Source organism: Mchenga conophoros, linkage group LG11 (assembly GCF_057382185.1).
Source record: "Mchenga conophoros isolate Kocher_MC1m ecotype Shallow Benthic linkage group LG11, M_conophoros_male_GT1.1, whole genome shotgun sequence".
Taxonomy (NCBI): domain Eukaryota; kingdom Metazoa; phylum Chordata; class Actinopteri; order Cichliformes; family Cichlidae; genus Mchenga; species Mchenga conophoros.
This window is the reverse complement of record NC_140536.1, coordinates 25,216,582-25,235,119: the sequence shown is the minus strand read 5'-3', so window position 1 is coordinate 25,235,119 and position 18,538 is coordinate 25,216,582. Positions and strand designations below refer to the sequence as shown.

General features: G+C 40.1%; 1 protein-coding gene across 2 annotated transcripts; it reads right to left on the bottom strand.

Moving 5' to 3' along the window:
- Positions 1 to 3,766: 3,766 nt before the first annotated feature.
- arhgef5 (Rho guanine nucleotide exchange factor (GEF) 5) lies at positions 3,767 to 17,057 on the bottom strand. 2 transcript variants are annotated; one of them, XM_085291820.1, is made up of 15 exons: positions 16,381 to 17,057; positions 12,487 to 15,842; positions 11,670 to 11,715; positions 10,875 to 10,924; positions 9,842 to 10,203; positions 8,831 to 8,991; positions 8,346 to 8,498; positions 6,723 to 6,852; positions 6,555 to 6,629; positions 6,316 to 6,405; positions 6,013 to 6,155; positions 5,676 to 5,819; positions 5,516 to 5,586; positions 4,658 to 4,762; positions 3,767 to 4,560 (listed from the first exon to the last, which is right to left on the bottom strand). In XM_085291820.1, exons 2-15 carry the CDS (start codon positions 15,818 to 15,820, stop codon positions 4,418 to 4,420), a joined length of 5,007 nt encoding a protein of 1,668 aa, XP_085147946.1. In that variant the 5' UTR covers positions 15,821 to 15,842; positions 16,381 to 17,057; the 3' UTR covers positions 3,767 to 4,417. The 2 variants fall into 2 exon arrangements, with proteins under 2 accessions (XP_085147946.1, XP_085147947.1); XM_085291821.1 differs by having other exon boundaries at positions 13,144 to 15,842; positions 16,381 to 16,979.
- Positions 17,058 to 18,538: the final 1,481 nt, after the last annotated feature.

Genomic DNA, 18,538 nt, shown 5'->3' with positions numbered 1-18,538 from the left:
AGGAAAAAACAAATTCCATGAAAAGTTTGTGCCAAATCCATGTCAACATCACCTTCAGACAATAATGTGAGACAGGATGACAGGGGCGTACCACTGTGCCTCTGTGCCAACAATCACAGGTGGATGTTAACCCTGTGACACCATTGATTCCTTGATTGATAATTGAGTTTGCCTGCTGTTCACTCTGTGAGCTGTATAACACTTATGACCTATTTTAATAAGTGAGCATCACAGCTTGACACATACAGTCATTATTCTGTTCACAATAAGCAACTTTCCTTCATTTTTTATCAGCTCAGACAATTGTTAGATTTGTCGAGTTTTGTTGAGCTTTGTAATTCAGGAAATAACAAAGATCTAATCAGTAGCCGATTTCCTTACTCTGTGGGTGCGTCACCATAAAATGTGCAGTGGAAAGTTTAGCCCTGCACTAAAGGACACTACCTGAAGGTTAAAAATCCAGAATTCATTGGATGTGTTCTGATCTACACTTGTAGCACACCCATTTGGCACGTGACTGCACGGATAAAAAGCGCTCATTAATAAGGAAGCTTTTTTGTTTTTTGCTTTTTTAACTATCCAAAAGCCATAAAACTTTATTTACTAGAGAGATATGTCGAAATTTTGAGATACTGCCTCGAAAAATGTCTACTTAGTGCTAGCTGGTTATTTATTTGTTTAGTAAGGGGGGAGCAAGCTTCGTTGGTGCTCCTGATACTCCTGTGAATGCATATCTTGGGCATGATTTTGTTTTTTTAACACTAACCCTCCTGTTGTTTGTGAGATATTTCAGATATTTCTGTAATGATTTACAGTAAGGAGAATGTAAGTCTGATCAGGTTCCCTGAGTTTCAAGCTAATATTAAATGTCTAATAGCAAACATGCATCTACAGTATTATTAAGTTATAGTGCATTTATTTTCCCCAATGAATTCGACGTATGAGATAAAATATATCTTACCTGTGTTTCCCGCCCTCCTTGTATATGTGGATTTTAATTTAATGTCGCACCCTGCCCTTTATTTTTATCTGTACAGATACAGTACATGTACATGTATCGCTACATTTATATTAAATACTGTAATTAGTATTCCCTTTGGCAACTTTGAAAATTTAAATTTAAATAAAAAAGAAAATGAAAAGCAGTGGATCTCAGAGCCAGCTTACATAGATAGTCCACAGAGAGCATGCGCGATCTTCCCACCGACTGACTACTTGCTCACATCGCAGACACCCAGGGATGCTGTAGTCTGTACCCTGAGACCCTGAGTGGAAGCTGAAGGTGTGGGACTCTGTAAGCTGAGCTGTGAGCGTACTGGAAGAGGTGAAAATGGACTTTGGAGAAAACAGGAGATGATGAGGAAGTGAAATACAGTGTGAGAAAACAAGAGACATAGGATCTGTGTTTTTGTTGTTGTTGTTTTGTGTGTGTGCCTGTGTGCTTTGTATCGTTGGGTTTAGACATAGATTAGATTTTTTTAAAATTTAATTTATTGTTGTTTTTTTTCCATAGGTCAGTTGGCTTAATGAATTTCATTTGTCACAGTGATTTAAATTATAAGCTGAGATCAGTTTGTTTAAATGCCAAAATAAAAGTTGGCTTAAAACAATCAACAAATTAATGACACATCGTTTAACTGGGATCGGAGACAAATAATAAATAAGCGATCTTCTCTAAGCACAATTTCTTTACCAAAGTTTTAAATCTACCAACAAATAAGTGTTGTGGAGTTTACACCATGTCGTAACAAAAAGACAACTGTCTGCAATATCAAGGACAATGGACAACATGCTGCTGACATGAGGACTCAGAGGAGACCAGCTGCATGTCTCTGCTCACTGTACTTTCTCATTGCAAATTCATAGTTTTATAATTAAACTGCAGGTGAACTCAACATCATCTAGACGATTTAATTTCCTCTATTACTGCGTCACTTGTAATAACACAAACATATTTCTATATTTTTAAAAAGGCTGTTTTTATGGAAATGTGGGACTCTAGGAGTCTATTCCTGGGAGCACAGCACACACAATTGCGTAATATTTGTTGTCAGAGGACAAATATTCAGATTCCTAGTATTCCTATTGGAGTCCTAATTTTAGTTTACAATTTCCTGTCGTGGAGAGAAAGAGAGGTGCAGCCACTTGCTATGTCTCCAAAACATCATCAACAGTTAACATGTTAAAACTGGTCAGCAATTTAAGCACATAAAGTGAAGTAATTCAAGGCTCCACCATTATGCCTGCACTGGTGCAGGGCAAACGTTTACAGGCAAGTCTAGATAGAGTAGATTTTTGTTGAAACTTGTCTGCAGTTTAAAAAAAATATGTGGTTCAACTGGAAATTGGGCTATACTCTTGTTTATGCTTGAGCTGTTGGCTTTAACCTCTCTATAGAGAAGACTGAATCTTTAGTGGACATAACGGTGTCTCAATAGCTTCCCTGTCGGCCACATTCCCAAAATTGTCTTTGTTTAGGTGCAGCACCATAAACTAGTCTTAACCCACAAATAACAGCAGCATTATCTTGAGTTTTCTCCCATTATTGGGAACCAACAAGAACACTGCAGCACCATCCTCCAAAACACGACATGAGACAAGCTTTAAATGACCAAGTCAGAGAATGTGAACTCTGACTGTTCAGTGTTGTTGTAAATGTAATAGTGACCTATATGTCATGAGAAGGTTTACTGAATTTAGATTTTTATGACTATGTAGTTGAATTGTGAGACAGTGCCACTTCATCAAAGTTGACTTGTTTCAAAATCAAACATATTTAAGCAGCAACTGTTGCATTAAAGTTTGTTTGAAGACATTAACATGTTCGTAGTCTTTGCTGGTAGTGCTTTGACCCTCACTCCAAATTTGTGGACCTCTACGTGTCACACAAACACACTTGGGTTTGTGTCTTTCCTCAAAAAAGCTATTTTTTTCCCCTGATGTTTTGTGTTCGAGAGGAATAATAAATTGGAATCAGCTGACAAAGGCTTACATTGAGTCTAAACACTACATTATACTTTACACGAACATGGTGAAAAATGTTAGAATATTAAGTTTTTAACTATGAAAAAAAGAGAACCACTTCCTTTGTGTTTTATTCAATGTCAGCTGTGCTTTTGATCACAGATCACCTCTGACTAACTGATATGTTTTTTTCTTGCATTTTTATTCAGGCCTTCACATTTTTTGCAGTAGGAAAATTCTTTCAGTTTGTGGCTGCAACGAATGGTAACTGGTAAAGCACATAAGCATAATTCAGGTGTTAACTGGATTTGTGTTAGAGTAAGGATGAAGTCACTCAATGTAGCAACTACATTTTCTATTAAAAGTAGGACAACATTTAGAACGTGCAGTTTCTATTGACATTCATTTATGAATCTGTGGTATGTTGAGCTCTCTCTCCACTGTGATATTGCTCAATGTAGCTCACCCAGTCTATCAGCTATAATCATTTGAATGTGACAGAATTATTGCAATACGGATCTCAGAGTTTAAGTCAACAGGAAAATTATTGGTCTACAACAAAGACATGAGTGATAGATTGAGTATTGTTTCCTTAATTTGTAAACCCGGGTGTGCCTGCTTGTAATAATTTATGAATGTAGTATTAAAACCATTTACTTATGTAATTACAAGGCCCAACCTGAAGTACTGTGGCCCACCTAAAAATCAGAATCCTGGCATTGTGTCCGTCTGCTGATGTAGTTCAGCTTAAAATTTAAAAGTTCAGCTTGAAATCAGCCTCAATTCATTGTCAAGTCACACACAATGTTCAAATATGTTTTTATTTTTTTTTTTTTATTTATTTAAAAAAAAAAAAAAAAAAAAAAAGTCGAATTTCCCAGAGGAACCCACCCGAGGGATTAATAAAGTTCTATCTTATCTTATTTCATAAGTCTGCGTTTACTGAAATGTGTCCCATGTAACCTATGAACCTCGTTGTACGTCTTGGAATTGTCTGGCAGATCTCTTATGATACATCTCATGATTTCTCTCCTGCACGCAGGGGCCCATTTTTCAAAAACCGTATATTACAACAAAAAAAATAATACAGATTCCAAGAATAATATTTCTTGGGAAAAAGTCATTTCCATAAGAAAATATTTTTTTAAAACAAATCTACTGATGTACACACAATATTTGTAATGTACTGTGCATAGCAGATAAAAACCATAATACCCACACCCCCTTTCTGGCAGTCTTCAGCAGTTCACTTTGCTGCTTCATGCAGTAAAGTGAATACATTGTTTCAACACATGAAACAAATGAGAGCCACTGCTACACTGAGATGCAATCTTATAGCATTTTGAGCTGCTGCATTGTCCTCTAGAAATGTCACTGAATGTCCATCATCTTTAATCCAGCAGTTCCTGAATCAGATAACTGAGTGTGATCCTTTATAGTGTCCACTCTCGGGTCAGGCTGTGGCTGTGGCCGCTGTCAGTTTGAGAGCATCTGACAGGTTATGACTCTTGACTCTGGAGCTGGCTATGGTTTCCAGATGGGATTTGGGCACCCATCCACGTTGCCGATCAGAGAGCTTCGTCCCTTCTACCCAGTCTGGAAAAAAGGATAGAATCCAACATAAGTGATTTCTTCAAATACTTGTAGGCATTTCTAGTTGGGAATGACAATGAAAGTAATGAGATGATCTTACTATCACTGCTTTCCTGGTGCACCAGAATGACATCAGCTTTTTCTAAGGACAACTCATCTGGCTGTTGAGCAAAAAAAGCTCGGATACATTGCATCTGTTCGAAATCTGCAAGAGGAAAAATGGAAAGGATAAAAGTTAAAGGAAGTTAACACACTATTGTCTTAAAGTTTCCCACTGTTTACATATTTAGGTTATTTGCAGGAGACTGTGGGATGCTGTCTCCAGTACTGAATGGACTGATGTGTGTTTAGACAAATCATCATGCTACAGTTGTATGAATCAAAATCTTGGGCCAAATTTAATGTTTTCCTTTGCAGTAGTCCATCCAACTATGCATCGGCTGACATTGGGCAATAGGTAGTTACATTAGTTACATTAGCATTAGTTAGTCACCAATTAACCCAACAATCGTGCTTTTGGATTATGGGAGGAAAGCAGAGCACCCAGAAAAAATGCATTAGGTGCAGGAACGTCACATTACAGACAACAGACAAGAGTCTTTTCTCCCTTTAAGACTGAGGTCACTTGCCCATACAAGATTGTCTACAATGTTGCATCTAAAGGCCTCTGTTTTGAATGCTAGACTCTCCAAATCTCAGCACTGCTGTGAAAGAAAAATCTGATTTAAAAAAAAATTTCTGTTCCTATTTTTGGTAAACATCAAATGCTTTGCTTTAGCCGGATGTTTAATTTACTGTCATGTACAAATTCATATTGTTATTGATGATATAAACCGGAGAAGAATCTTTAACACACTGTTGGGTTTATTGACTGCTATAAAGGGAATTCAAGGGTTTCACTCACATTTAACCATGAACTAAACAAATTGCAACATCTAACCCAAGGTGAAAACTTTACCTTGTGCACTAGAAAAATCTACTTCAGTATGGGGCCTGGAGAGGGCGGATATCCAACGAAGCTTATCACTCCTGGAAAAATACAAATAAGATGCATCTTATACAAATTTTTATTATGCGGTAAACACTGCAGACACTACTGCTACTATCCAATCTCTTACGGTGCATCAGTCCTGAGGAGCAGGGATTTTTGTGCCATATACAACAGGAACAGATTCTTCTGTAGGGAGTGAAGTTTGACACGACAGTTCTCAACACGCAGCTCTGATACTGGACAGTGATCAATTACCGTAAATCTTCCCCCTCTGCAAACAGCAAGAGAAAAAAAAAAATCACAGAAGAAATGAGACAGCGGAAGGAAATACTGATTACTGAAGAGGTGACGACATAAGACAGTAGATATGAGGGTAACAGGATGAACCAAATGATAATGAGAGAGATGCTTAATGCCTTGTGATGGATTACTGTGCATTCACAAAACAGCGTGATTGTTCTTACTCCTTTGGTAGTGAAAGCAGCAAGTAGTCATTGAAGAGGTGCAAATAAGCATTTTTCTCTGTCTCCTTAAGAGAGAAATCCATCAGCTGAGTGACAGGACCTTCTCGAACCATCCTCCGAGACTGGCTAATCAAAGGAAGAGTCTGCAATAGAAAAAATGCACAAAGAAAAAAAGGAAGATAAAGCAGATATTAACTGTTAATGCCAAACTATTTAAATGGGGAAAAATTAACTCCAGAGATTTGGTAGTTTTGATTGTTGAGAAGCATACTGGACACATTTGGAAGGTCGTTAATTACCCACCTTGCACTCAAAGTCCACCTTAGCACTGAGAGAAACCAGAGACTCGATGCTTTTCATTTGAGAGATGCTGTCATTACCTTGTTGAATAATCTAGAAGAGCGACAAATAAAACACTGATTTCACAACAAGTAGTCTTGAGATATTCCGCTTATTTTTAGTAACTGTAATTTTGCTATTATTTGTAAATATTCAGTGAATTTAAAAAAAAAAAAAAAAAAAAAAAAAGTGTGTCGCTGTACCTTCTCCAGTTGTTTTAGAGCTTTGATGGCCTGCGTTGCCTCCGCCGTGCCGCGTGTTGTTCTCTTGACAATATTCTGGACAGAAACAGCATGAATGTGTTCAAGTGACAAAATAGCAAAAAGGACCAAACGTCAACTAAAACTGCTGCAGAGAGCTTTCATACACACCTGGACCAGCAACTTAAGTCTTGTAATCCTTTGGAAGGGAAGCACAAGGAAGGAGCGAAGAGGAAGTCTCTGACAAACAGCATTCTTCTCTATTTTCTCCACGATCATTTTAAACCTTGGATTCTCATTCCTGGAAGGAAAAGAGAAATTTTAACCATAACTAGACAGCGAAAATTTCAGAAGAAATTTTAAGTGTGCCTATGCCGGACTTTATGTCCGACTTTAACCCGGAGAGGCGCGATTGCAGATGCTGCTCAGGTGGGTCCACCTCCCCTGCAGCGACACTGCAGACCACACCCCGCCACACACATCAAACACGTAAAATAAATATTTATCCAGATATTTTGCAAATATTTATTTTTCATTTTTTGCAGCATAGTGCTTTTTCCCCAAATATTTTTAAAATTCAGGTCAAGGCGCAAATCAAAGTAAACTGTATTTTGATATCTCCTATATGCAGCGCAGCATACAGAGAGACAAGAGGACGAGGCTGCAAGTACATCACAATTTTGCATTCACTATTCTGTTTTTTGTTATTTTTACACAGCGTTCTGATTGATTGACAATGGTCTACAGCCAATCTTTTGCATTATTATACAAACTTTGGTTGTGAGATTCAGATAATTATTTAATAAAAGCTAGATATTAAATGAGAATAAGAAAGAAAAGTATTTCTTTGTGCCCCCCTTTCCTTTTTAATGCCCTATCTGGCCCCCCTAGCAAAAACTTTGCCAGATCCGCTCCTGCACAGTTACCTGCTGTCAGCTGTAGAAAAGGATCCTGGTGTTATTTGTCTTTCAGAAACCGTTCATAACTTCCCTTCAACTCATTCATGTCACCTAAAAGGTAAACCTGTTTCTCCATCACCTGTTCAGCTCTGATGATTCAGTAAGGACATCTCCTGGTTTCATCTTCATGTTTCCCCTCTCACTAGGATATCCAAACCGACATAATGACCAGCAGCTTTTACAGCTGTGGCTCCAGCAAACATCAGCTGATACTAGAAATTAATATCAAATAAATTCTAACAAAAGCTGATAAAGCTTAAACGCGCTGCTGTTGTTTAGCATGATATCCGTTGGTTTCCTCTTTCTGGCGCAAAGTGGGCGATAAACAAACACGAGAGAAAAGCCGAGTTAGCGGTCAGGCGGCACCAACGACATCTGAACACTGTTGCTAATATGGGATGTATTGATAAAACGAGCAGATATTTGAAGTTTACACAGCAACATTCTTGCCTGAAAATGTCTTAAAAGTTTATTTTGTGACCTAGAAACAGTAATAAGAGCAATATAAAAACAAAGTAGTGGCCGCCATTGTTTGACTCGGCAGAGGCGTGCTATGAATTGTGGGATATGGAGTTTGCCACCAAGCATCCACCCTTTCCATTACCTTAACTAATGAATAGTTCACGCAATCTAAAGAATTCCAATGGTTCCTGAAAGCAGCGGCGGCATACCGTCAGTACGGTAATCCAAATAAGGGTAGACAGGCGTACCACTCTAGGCATACCACTAGAGAGAGCCAACACACCACAAATGAATAAATAAAAATAAAATAAAATAAATAGATACAAGATTTTAGAACCAAACAGAGGCAACACAGCATGATTCAGTGGCTTACATGAGTCTCTGATAAGTTGCATCCTGATAGGACTGGTTGGTGAGGTAAGGCACATAGGCTTTTCTGAAGAGCGGACACTGCCGATAAATGATGTCGCAGACGGTGAAGTGCATTACATCTGATTCCACCCGCTCCTCCAGTTTTGACAGAAAACTAAAAATCACAAAGCAGCATTTTTTTTTAAAAACCAACGACTTCAAACTTTGTGCCTGCAAAGCACAATGGGCACAAGAATATCGATGCATGCCAAAACTATTACTATATATTAGTACACCTTTATTATGATGAGTAACTACAATCATGTAACTGATAAGAAGAGGTTTTTGAGCAAATGCATATTTTAATAATGAATTTGATCCAGACAGCTTTAATCTTAAATTTAACAAAAAGCAGTAAATGACAGGCTTTAGTCTCATAGCTGTATCTAAATGTAAAGACAACTATTTCAAGTAAATGCAAATGTATAGCAGAGTTATAGTTCTGACCTGTGGCTAATGGCACGAACATCAACCAGCCTTGAAAAGAGCCAGTTCTTGTCCTGAGTGGTCAGCTGCGCCCCCAGCTGTTTAGACTTGACAAAGTGGTCAACGACAATTTCCAAACTCCGGCAGTAGGAAGCTTCTGAGGTAATAACTTCAAACCTCACCTTGAAACCAAAATCAAAAGTGCGAACGTTAAGCATGTGTCAACTGCCCAAAAACTGCAGCTAATAACCACACTGCTGTCAGTCTGCTAGAGGCTGGGAAATTTCCAAGGAGCACAATTTCACAACAAGTCTTTGGGAGTTTACAAGGAAAAATGCACATGTTTATGCAACTGAATATTCTCGCAAGAGATGCACATCTGCCAGTAAAACGTAGAAAACCCGGAGGGTTAGTGTGGAATAATACAAGGAATAATTTAGACAATTTGAGTGGGCATAAGTGTGATGCAATGATAATGAAAAGCTGATTCACGTAAGTCACGTGACTTCCTATAAACAGTTTTTAAAAAGCTGACAACGTAAAATGCAATCTGAGCACTTGTATGAAACATTGAGCAAAAGGAGCCGAATCACTACAATCTTAAGAAAAACTCAAAAGAAACAATGAGTAAGTCTAGAAATGTTAAAAACGGCATTTAAGTATCTGGAGGAGTCTGAATTTCCACTACGCAAAAATGTTTTGCCAGTTTTTTCCCCAGAAATGCAAATACAGACTGTTACACTGATCCTTAACATTTACACATAAATATCAAATTTACAATTAAATCAAGCTCAGAAGCTTAAGAGGAAGTCTGTAAGGAAAGTCACAGATAACTGTGATGCAAACAGCTGCTATTAAGACAGCCCATCTATGAAAAAATGACTAATAATATTACTGCTATTGATCATCTGATGGAAAGTTACTTGCATAATATTCCTGCTCCAGTGAAGTCTAAAGGAAAATGCATGATTTGTGATGATTTTTATGCAATCAAATGCCGACCCTTTCATATGTGGATTAAGTCAAAGTTACCTCTTGTAGCCGCCTCTGGTCCTCTGTGAGCTCATCTAGCTCAGCACTGTTCCTGACCCCCGGCAGATCTCGCCACAGCGAGGACGACTGTGAGATTGACAGACGTGGGGAAGAAGCTCTACGTTCACCCCTGGGGCATTCAGGGAGATGCAAGCTTTGGATAGGGAAAGAGCCTGTGTGGGAGAAGGACTTGGGATGTGGTTGTGGGGGAATGGGAGGAAGAGCTCTGCGGGCAGGAGGAGGTGAGGGAAGAGGAGACGAAGTTTGGTCCTCACTCACAGAGAGGAATTCAGAACGAGCCTGACGCAGGATCTCAGAGTTCTGGGCTGCCTCACTGTATTGCTGATAGAGTTGTGCAGCATCTGGGTGAGAGGCAGGAAGAGAGACGAATAAATAAAGAGTGCACGAGAGAAAAATAAGGTAGACATTTTTTTTTTTAAATTAAAAGGAGCAAAGGAAAACAGGCCAGACAGGAACAGCACTACCCATAAGGAGCTGTTTGCATTTGTCTTTGCATTCCAACAAGTAGGTGTGTGGAGGCAAAGTTGTAGAAGCAGCTGTGTTTCCTCTCAACATGTTAGAAAATATGAACGCTTGCAGAAACACGCCTGTGACTTTCAAATACACCGGTATATACAGTGCAGCCAAAGACACATTACTGCCCCATTTCTCCCAATATCCATTTCATAATATCATTAGGCAAAAGGACCACTGCCATTTTAGATCTTTTAAGTCATCATTTATAAACGTGACAAGGCACTAGTATACAGCACTCGAAGTTTATGGCCTTTATAGTTATAAGCCAATGAATCACACACATTCGAGGGAAATACTCAAGTTGCATCACACTTTTCCCGACTGTAATTAGAGCAGAGTACAACCTGTCACTTTGTTACCGACATATTGTTGCCTTCTTCCAATGAATCATCGTAAGAACTGAGTTGATGTGCTCGGCTTGTATGTAAAGTATATATAATGGGCTACTTTAAAAAGGTAAAGAAGCAAAAAAGACAGGTAGAGCAGAGATACTCACTGTAGAACCTTGAATTACTTTTCTGTCTTTCGATTGTGCCCAAAAGATTCCTACAGCGACAGGAAGGAAATTAAATATAAGAAATGTGACATGACCTATTTGCATTAATGAGTAAATTATAGGCATTTCTCTTTTATTAATTTACATTACGAGTGACCTTTCACTGAAATATGTACAGTACTTAACAAATTTATTAGACCACCACAGCCGCCCTAACAGCATTTGCCCAAATCCTTTTTTAATGCTTCTGTAATATCCAAACCTTTTAATCAAAATTATATTTTTAATACTAAAACGAATTATTGTGGCTTTCCACCAATGTTCAAATTTACTGTTTTACACAAAAGCAGAAAAAAAACAGCACAGTAAAGCATATTATTATTCTTTGAGATGCCAAATTAGTAATTTAATTACATTCATTAACAGAAAAATGATTATATATGCTTGATTACTTAATTGATATGAATTAATTGATAGCTATTCTGAATTTTCAGAGAACTGCAGAGTGCCAGTTCAAATTTGTTATTTGCCCTAATAAATAACAATATACCCTTTTTAGTTTTAAACACAAGCTGTCTAATAAATTTGTTAAGCACTCCCAAACTCAAACAACACAGTTAAGACAAGTTAAGACAAGACTGTTCTTAATATCAGGTACATCAAATGTTTAAAAAAAAAGAAAAAAAAAAAAAAAAGAGCATATATATGTGCATCTGTACACACACACACACACACACACACACACACACACACACACACACACACACACACAGTATATGTGACAGTTATTCTCACCTCAGCCCCATTTCGCTCAAGCTTTTGCTCCGATCATCCTCATCATCTGCAATATAAAAGTATCCATTTGTTGACACATTGTACAGCAACATAGTTGCATTTAAATAGGCAATAATTTAAATAAATGAGCTGGTTAATTTAGTAAGCTTGATAAATAACTGAAGAGATTAGTGTGTCCAAAGCTTATTTCTTGTGTCTTTCTTGTGGCTCAACTGTGACTTTTTAACTCCTGCTCTGGGTTTTCCCGGGGCAGGAGTTTGTCCATCTCCACCTACTCTTATCTCCTCCCACTACCTGTATACTCAACATTGACGTAGTTTCCAATGAAGGTAGCGTTTTGTGCTCAGATCGGGGTAATGATAATGAAGTCTGCCTATGATCTGAGGTCCCCGTGACTGATTCAAAATAAATTTAATTAAATTTAAAAAAAATTATTTAAAAAAAAAAAAAAAAAGGAGCAAAAATAAAAGTAAAGGCTTCAAGTAAGTGGAAATGACAAGATGACTATTAAGTAAAATTCATTTTAAAAAAATAAATAAACCAACACAGTCGTGAAGCATCATTTGGTGCATGAGTAAATCCTGAGACGTTTAAATCTAGTTTCCTCTGAGGTCAGTCTATCTTGAAATGTCATTGATTAAATGATTAAAATTTCATGCGTTGCCATTTGATTTGAAAGAGGAAAGACGTTTTTTTTGTTTTAAAAAAAATGAGTAAAAAGGAGGGAGGTGAGGTAACTATGCAGCTTTCCTGGAAACATTAGGACTGAACTGAGAAGACAGCCACAATGTTTCCATCCTCAACCTTCTTTCTTTACCTGTTGCATAAAATACTCTGGTTCTGCGATCCCTTCCAACACCTTCATCTTCTTCCACGTCTACATTTCTTCTTTGAGTTGTTTTATGGACTCCCTTTCTTCGAGACGGCTCTTTGGAACCCAGTTTCTGAGAACTGTAGGAGCTCTCCAGATTCCCTACTTGCCCTTCTGCCTCTACGCAATTCACCTCAGTCAGTTCTGGTACTATCACGTCCACTGCATTAACCCTATCTTCAGGCTCCCTTCCTTGTCTTTCTTCTTCACTTTCATCCCTTCCATAGTCCACCCCCTGGCTCTCACCCTCACTAGAGGGGCACAGGAGCTCAGACTCGCAGTCATGATAAAGAATAGGGCAGCTGTTAGGCTTGTAAAGGGTGTTGTTCGCACTTAAATACATCTCCGCTTCCTTCTCTCTGAGTTTTTCTTTTTCGCTTTCTTTCAAATTAACCTCATCGTCTTCAGTTTCACTGACTGTCACCTTTATGTCTGACTTTCCTAACTGAACTTCACCAGAAGGCTCTAAAGTTGTTTTGTCCATGCTGCAATCTTCCTTCCTTTCTGATTCTAGCGCCGTGTCAGCATGAGTGTGTGTATGCGTTACAACATGCATAGCCGTGAACTGGTCAGCATGCATGTGGGCTTGGCTCTGCCCCATACCTCTCGCATCGAACAGCTCTTCCAGCTCTGGCTCTAAGTCATCTTCTTCCATACTCAGCTTAATCGCAGGTACCTCCCTTGTTTCTTCTGCAACTTCCTCTTGTGGCTTGGCGTTGCTGGTCTCAGTCTGGTTGGCAGCTGGTTGATCTTCCTGGGCCTCTGTGCTTGGTTCTTCCTCTGAATGTCCCAGGATCTCACGGACCACATTTTTAGCCCATTTAAGGTGGGGGGCTTGGGAATGCCGCTTGGGCTCCTCAGACACGCTCCATGTCCCACTCAGTCTGATCCGAATAGCTTCCACCTCCTCTGGACTCATTCCTGTAGTGTTTATCTGATCCAAGATGGGCTGCAGTTGATCTATCGCTGATTGAGAAATTGGAGTTTGCATCTCTTTTTTGTCTGTTGGCTCTTTAGTTTTCTCTCTCCATTCCTGGAGAAGTCTCTCAGTTTTTGAGTCCTTTCTTCCCATTTCAGAATATGACTGTTTCACTTTACGTCTCATTTCCTTTCTATATTTTAAATTATGAACCGCTGAAGGCGCTCTGGAGTGGATTTCGCTTTCAGTTGCTTCTTCTGTGGAGAGCCTCTCCTCCCTCTGAACTTTATGCTCACTTCCTGTGTCCCAGTTGTTTATCATTGGGTGCTCATCATTTCTACATGATCTCTGAAGCAAGTCTTTCTGAGGCTGCTGAGTGATGTCATCAACCAACTCATGGTGAGTTTCTAAATTCGTGTCGCTTCTTTCCACTCCTCCAATCTGATCAACCTGCAATGGTAAAATATTGCTGGGTTTTGATCGGGGAAGAGTTTGCCCAACCACACAGAAGACGTACTTTGGCTGCTTCTCCTCCCCCTGATCCTCCCCGTCAGCTGTTTCCACCTCCCCCACTGTCCGTCCTTCCTCCCTCTTCTGATCTCCCACAAACCCCTGGAAGCCAGCAGGTGTCTGGGTTCCACCTTCCTGGAATTCCTGACAGTCCCTAAACCCTTCTTCACTGTCCTCTCCTCCACTTGACACGGTCACGAAGCCATCCTCTGTGGATGGCATTTCATTTCTCTCTTTCTTCCACCCTGCCTCACTTCCTCCTTCACTCTCAGAGGGTGGCCAGTTATTGCTCCCATTCTCATCCTCTCTGTCGTCTACGACGTTGTCTCCTTGTTCATCCTTTTGCCAGCTTTCCTCAACCCCTGCATCGTTGTCAGACCTATGTTCCTTCCCTCTCCTGATTTCCCCCACACTCTCCTGATCTGCACCGACTCCCTCCTGTTCCCTCTGTGCGTCTTCCCTGTACTCACTTCTCCCCCCCTGCCTTCTTTCACAATCTGGTTCCTCTTTTACTGGTCGCCCATCTCTTCCTCTCTCCGTCTGGGAGTACATACTCATCTCTCCTTCTCCCCGTAGCTCTTTCCGCTCTGTGTGCCTGTTGCTGTCTACAAATTTGTCTGTGCTATTCTTGCCCCTCTGTGGCTCTAACCACATCCTTCTCTGCTCTGGCATATTGCCAGTCTTTTCTCCTTTATCGCTCTCTTGTCTCTCATTTCTTATTTGCCTTTGACTTTTATCAGCAGTTCTGTCTTGATCCCTCCATGTTTCTCTCTCTCTTTTCTTTTCAAAACTGCTGTCTCTCCTTGATTCCCGTTCTTCATACCTGTCCCTGTATATTCTGTGTCTCTTCTCATTGTCAGGATCACTGCTCCACTCTCCACTGCTGTGAGCTCGTGCTGGCGGACCGGGAGCCCACTCCTTCGGTGATCGACTGCTCCTGCCTGTTGCATCAACTATTCTAGTACCAGCTTCTTTTCCCCTCTTTTTCCTGTCTCTCTCAGGCTCGTACTCTCTTCTGTCTCTTCTATCTTCCTTTAAGTCTCTCCCACCTTCCTTGTCCTGCCTGTCAGTTTCTTTCCTTCTTTCTTTGTCTCTGTTTCTGTCTCTATATCGCTGCATTTCTCGATCTCTGTCATTTGCCATTTTGCCCATGTAGTCCCCCTCACTTCTGCTGTATTGAAGTATCAGCTCCTCCCTCTCTCTGTCCCTCCCTCTTTCCCTCCTCGGCCTTCTCTCATCATCATCACCTTCACTCCTGATGTCTCTCCTTTTCTCTCTTCTTCTTGCATTCTCATTCTCCTTTCTGTCTGCATAGTTCTCTCTCTCCTTTCTTCTGTGCGGGGAACCCATTCTTACCATTCTTCTATCCCAAGATTCATCCACCTCTCTTCTGCCGTCTTGAAACCTAATATCAGACAACTCCTGATATCGTCCCCTCTGGCGTAACTTCTCATCTTCTATGTATCCTCTTCCAGTGGGTTTCCCCTCATCCTTTTCTCTGCGTCTACCCTCATATCTTTCCTTCTCAACCTGGAATGTCCTCTCTCTTTCTTGGCCCCAGACATCAGTCTCTGCTTTTTTGGGGGGCCTGTCATTCCACCTCCTTTCCCCTCTTTCTTCATCCATCTCAGTGCACAATCTTCTATCAGGACTTGTAAGACCTTTTTTCATTCTGGGAAATGTGTCACCTTTCTTTGTCGTGCGTTCTAGCTCTCGCTTAAACCAACCAGTCATTGCTGGTCTGGGACTTGAATCCAGGGGGATTTTTCCACCTGGCTGAAGCTTGTGGTCAGACCTGCTTGTTTTTGTTAAAGTGTCAAAGAGGGTCCAACTGGGCCTTTTGGTCCCCATAGTACCATTGTTATTGGAGAACCTAGAAAAGAGCAGTCAGTGTCAGTCTCGAAATTGCATTGCATTAAGATTCAAACCAATATGTCAGATAAATGACTACGATATTGACCAAATTAAGTAAAGTATAAAGCTTAATAAAAATTTGAATGAATATTAGTGACATATCAATCATCTGGAGAGCCACAGCCTCTAAAATGTTATAACTTGGACAATAATCTGTGCGTTTTCTGTCTGCATTTTTAACAAGTTTTGCACTTTAAACAAAAATCAATGACAAGATCTTTTTTTAACAACAGGAAATCAAGAAGCAAGTCAGTGGAAGAAAGGGACACCCTTTTACAGTATTTAAGAATGCATTAGAGACCTGCAAAGAACAGCATACCAAAAGCAGCCTTCGAGAAAGCAAGGCCCAGTGACACATAGGCACGGCATGTAGCATGCAAACCACATCTCGCAGCTTAACCAGATCTAAATCTGTCTTCAAAGCAGAAGCAATTTACAGCGTGGTGTTTTTAATCCATCTAAAATAATAATAATAATAATAATAATAAACAACTCACCTGAATGTTGTATCCGGTGAAGATCTGGTCTCCTCCTCCTCCTCCTCCCCAGCTCAGCTCAAAAACATGGGATTGCACAACACAGAAAATTCCCTCCTTGCGTTCACATTATCAGATTGACCCAAGAAAAAGTTCTCCTTTTTTAAAGAATACATACATTCAGCTTTAAATCTCCTCTGGCTTTTCCTCTGGTGAGAAGTTAATGTTTACGCCTAAAATGTCTTTGCTGCCTCTCCCCCACCTCCCGTCTTCGCTCAAATTCCCAAACAAGTCTCAACAGATTGACACTTATCTTTGCCCTCCTTTTTCTCCCAGTCTTGTCCTCGCAGTCGCTGAACAGGGAGACCTCTCATAAATCAAGCAAAACTCGAACCGAGTGCGTCCACGGCTTCACTCCTTCACTCCCGTGTTCCGCCGATGAGATCGCCTCTGTGGACCCCCCGAAAAAAAAAAAAAAAAAAAACCCAAAACAAATCACACAATACACAACTCTCTACGCACTCCTGCACCATTCCTGTCTCACACGAAGTACAGGAAGCACACCTCCTTGGAGCGCCTCTCTTGGATCAGTGATTGGTTGATATGCGGTAGTCGGGTGTGTCTGCGCTACACACACACACGGACACACACAGCCAGGTAAGGGCGCTGAAGGAGAGTGGGGGAGGGGAGGAAGAAAGTAGGTTTGAAAATACTAACTTCTTTGGAGCAAAGCAAACAGAGGCCTAGTAAAACTTGCCTGCGTTCCCTGGAGAGGTTGTACAGAGGGAGGCAGCAGGGAGGGAGAAACACCAACTGTTCCTTATGATTTAAAAAGAGAGAGAGATGAAGCAATCACAGAGGGGGAAACTAAGGGAGGGGTAATATGTGAGTGATTTGTATAACAATGACAACTTTACTATGGTTATTAACTACTGAGAAAGCCTGACATGAAAGCTCTGAAATGCTGTGACTCACTCTCATTAGCATTGTTAAATAGAAACCCACATGATTACTGTCACACTGCCCTGTTTCACAACTTTGTTGCACTTTCAGCTGCGCTCAGATTTTATGCACTTGCTAACCGAATTTGCACAACACCACGTTTTTTAAAAACAAAAATACTGTCTGCTACACACACACACACACACACACACACCTGGCTAACTGCAATAGATCCAACTTCCAAGAAGTAACTACACCCCATGAGTCAACTTTACTGCATTTTACTTAAAGCTGAAAGGTGTTTCTTACACTTTGCCTTTCCCATTTACTTTATAACAAGGAAATCCGTTTACTTTAAAATCTGTCAGATGATTTTATATACATGGCCACACCTTGTTTAAATGACTTGTTCAGCACTCTGTCGTTTGAGAAGATTTTATCACTGTCAGATTTATGTCCAAAAGTAGATTCTGTTCATCTGGACGTAGCATTTTCAGTGGGAGAAACGTTTTGTCACTTATCCAAGTGACTTCTTCAGTCTCAGCTGATTGCAGCTTTCCCCAATCTTATAAACAGATTTGTGCACTACCTATTATATTAGGCATGCCTACTCAGCGTCTCACCAGTGAACTACAGGATTTCATTGCATTTAGGCATGTAGAAATGCTGACAACCTGAAGTTCAAACTGAGCATCAGAATGAGGAAGATGGGTGATTTAAATGACTTTGAATGTTGGATGGTTGTTAGGACCAGACAAGCTGGTCTGAATATTTCAGAAGCTGCTGGTCTACTGGGATTTTCGCACACCAACATCTTTAGAGTTTACAGAGAATGGTCTCAGAAAGAGAAAAAATCCACAGAGCGACACTTCTCTGGGTGAAAATATTGGTGTCAGAGGAGAATGGTCAGACAGCTAGGGACGACAGTAACTCAAATAACCACTTATAATGATAAAGAGATGGACTAAAATAGCTGAAGACCACACCGAGTGCCACTCCTGTCAGCTAAGAACGGGTAAATTCCCGTTGGGACAACATAAGCTTGGAGAAATGTTTCCTAGTCTGACGACTCTCAATTTCTACTGTGACATTCAACATGCTGTAAACAACATGAAGGCATGGATTCATCCTGCCTTCTATCAGTAGTTCAGGGTGGCTGATACAACAGAGAATGAACAAACCAAATAGTAAGACAGAGTTCTTTAAAGCAAAAAACCTGAATGGAAAGACTAGTCCA

What these genes read in the sequence shown, in the direction of transcription:
- arhgef5 (XM_085291820.1), bottom strand. Translation starts at nt 15,820, where the DNA reads ATGGGGACCAAAAGGCCCAGTTGGACCCTCTTTGACACTTTAACAAAA. An exon ending in AAGTAATTCAAGGTTCTACA is followed by an intron (nt 10,204 to 10,874) that starts GTGAGTATCTCT and finishes CCTCTCACCCAG; the next exon opens with ATGCTGCACAACTCTATCAG. An exon ending in GCACCAGGAAAGCAGTGATA is followed by an intron (nt 4,561 to 4,657) that starts GTAAGATCATCT and finishes CCTTTTTTCCAG; the next exon opens with ACTGGGTAGAAGGGACGAAG.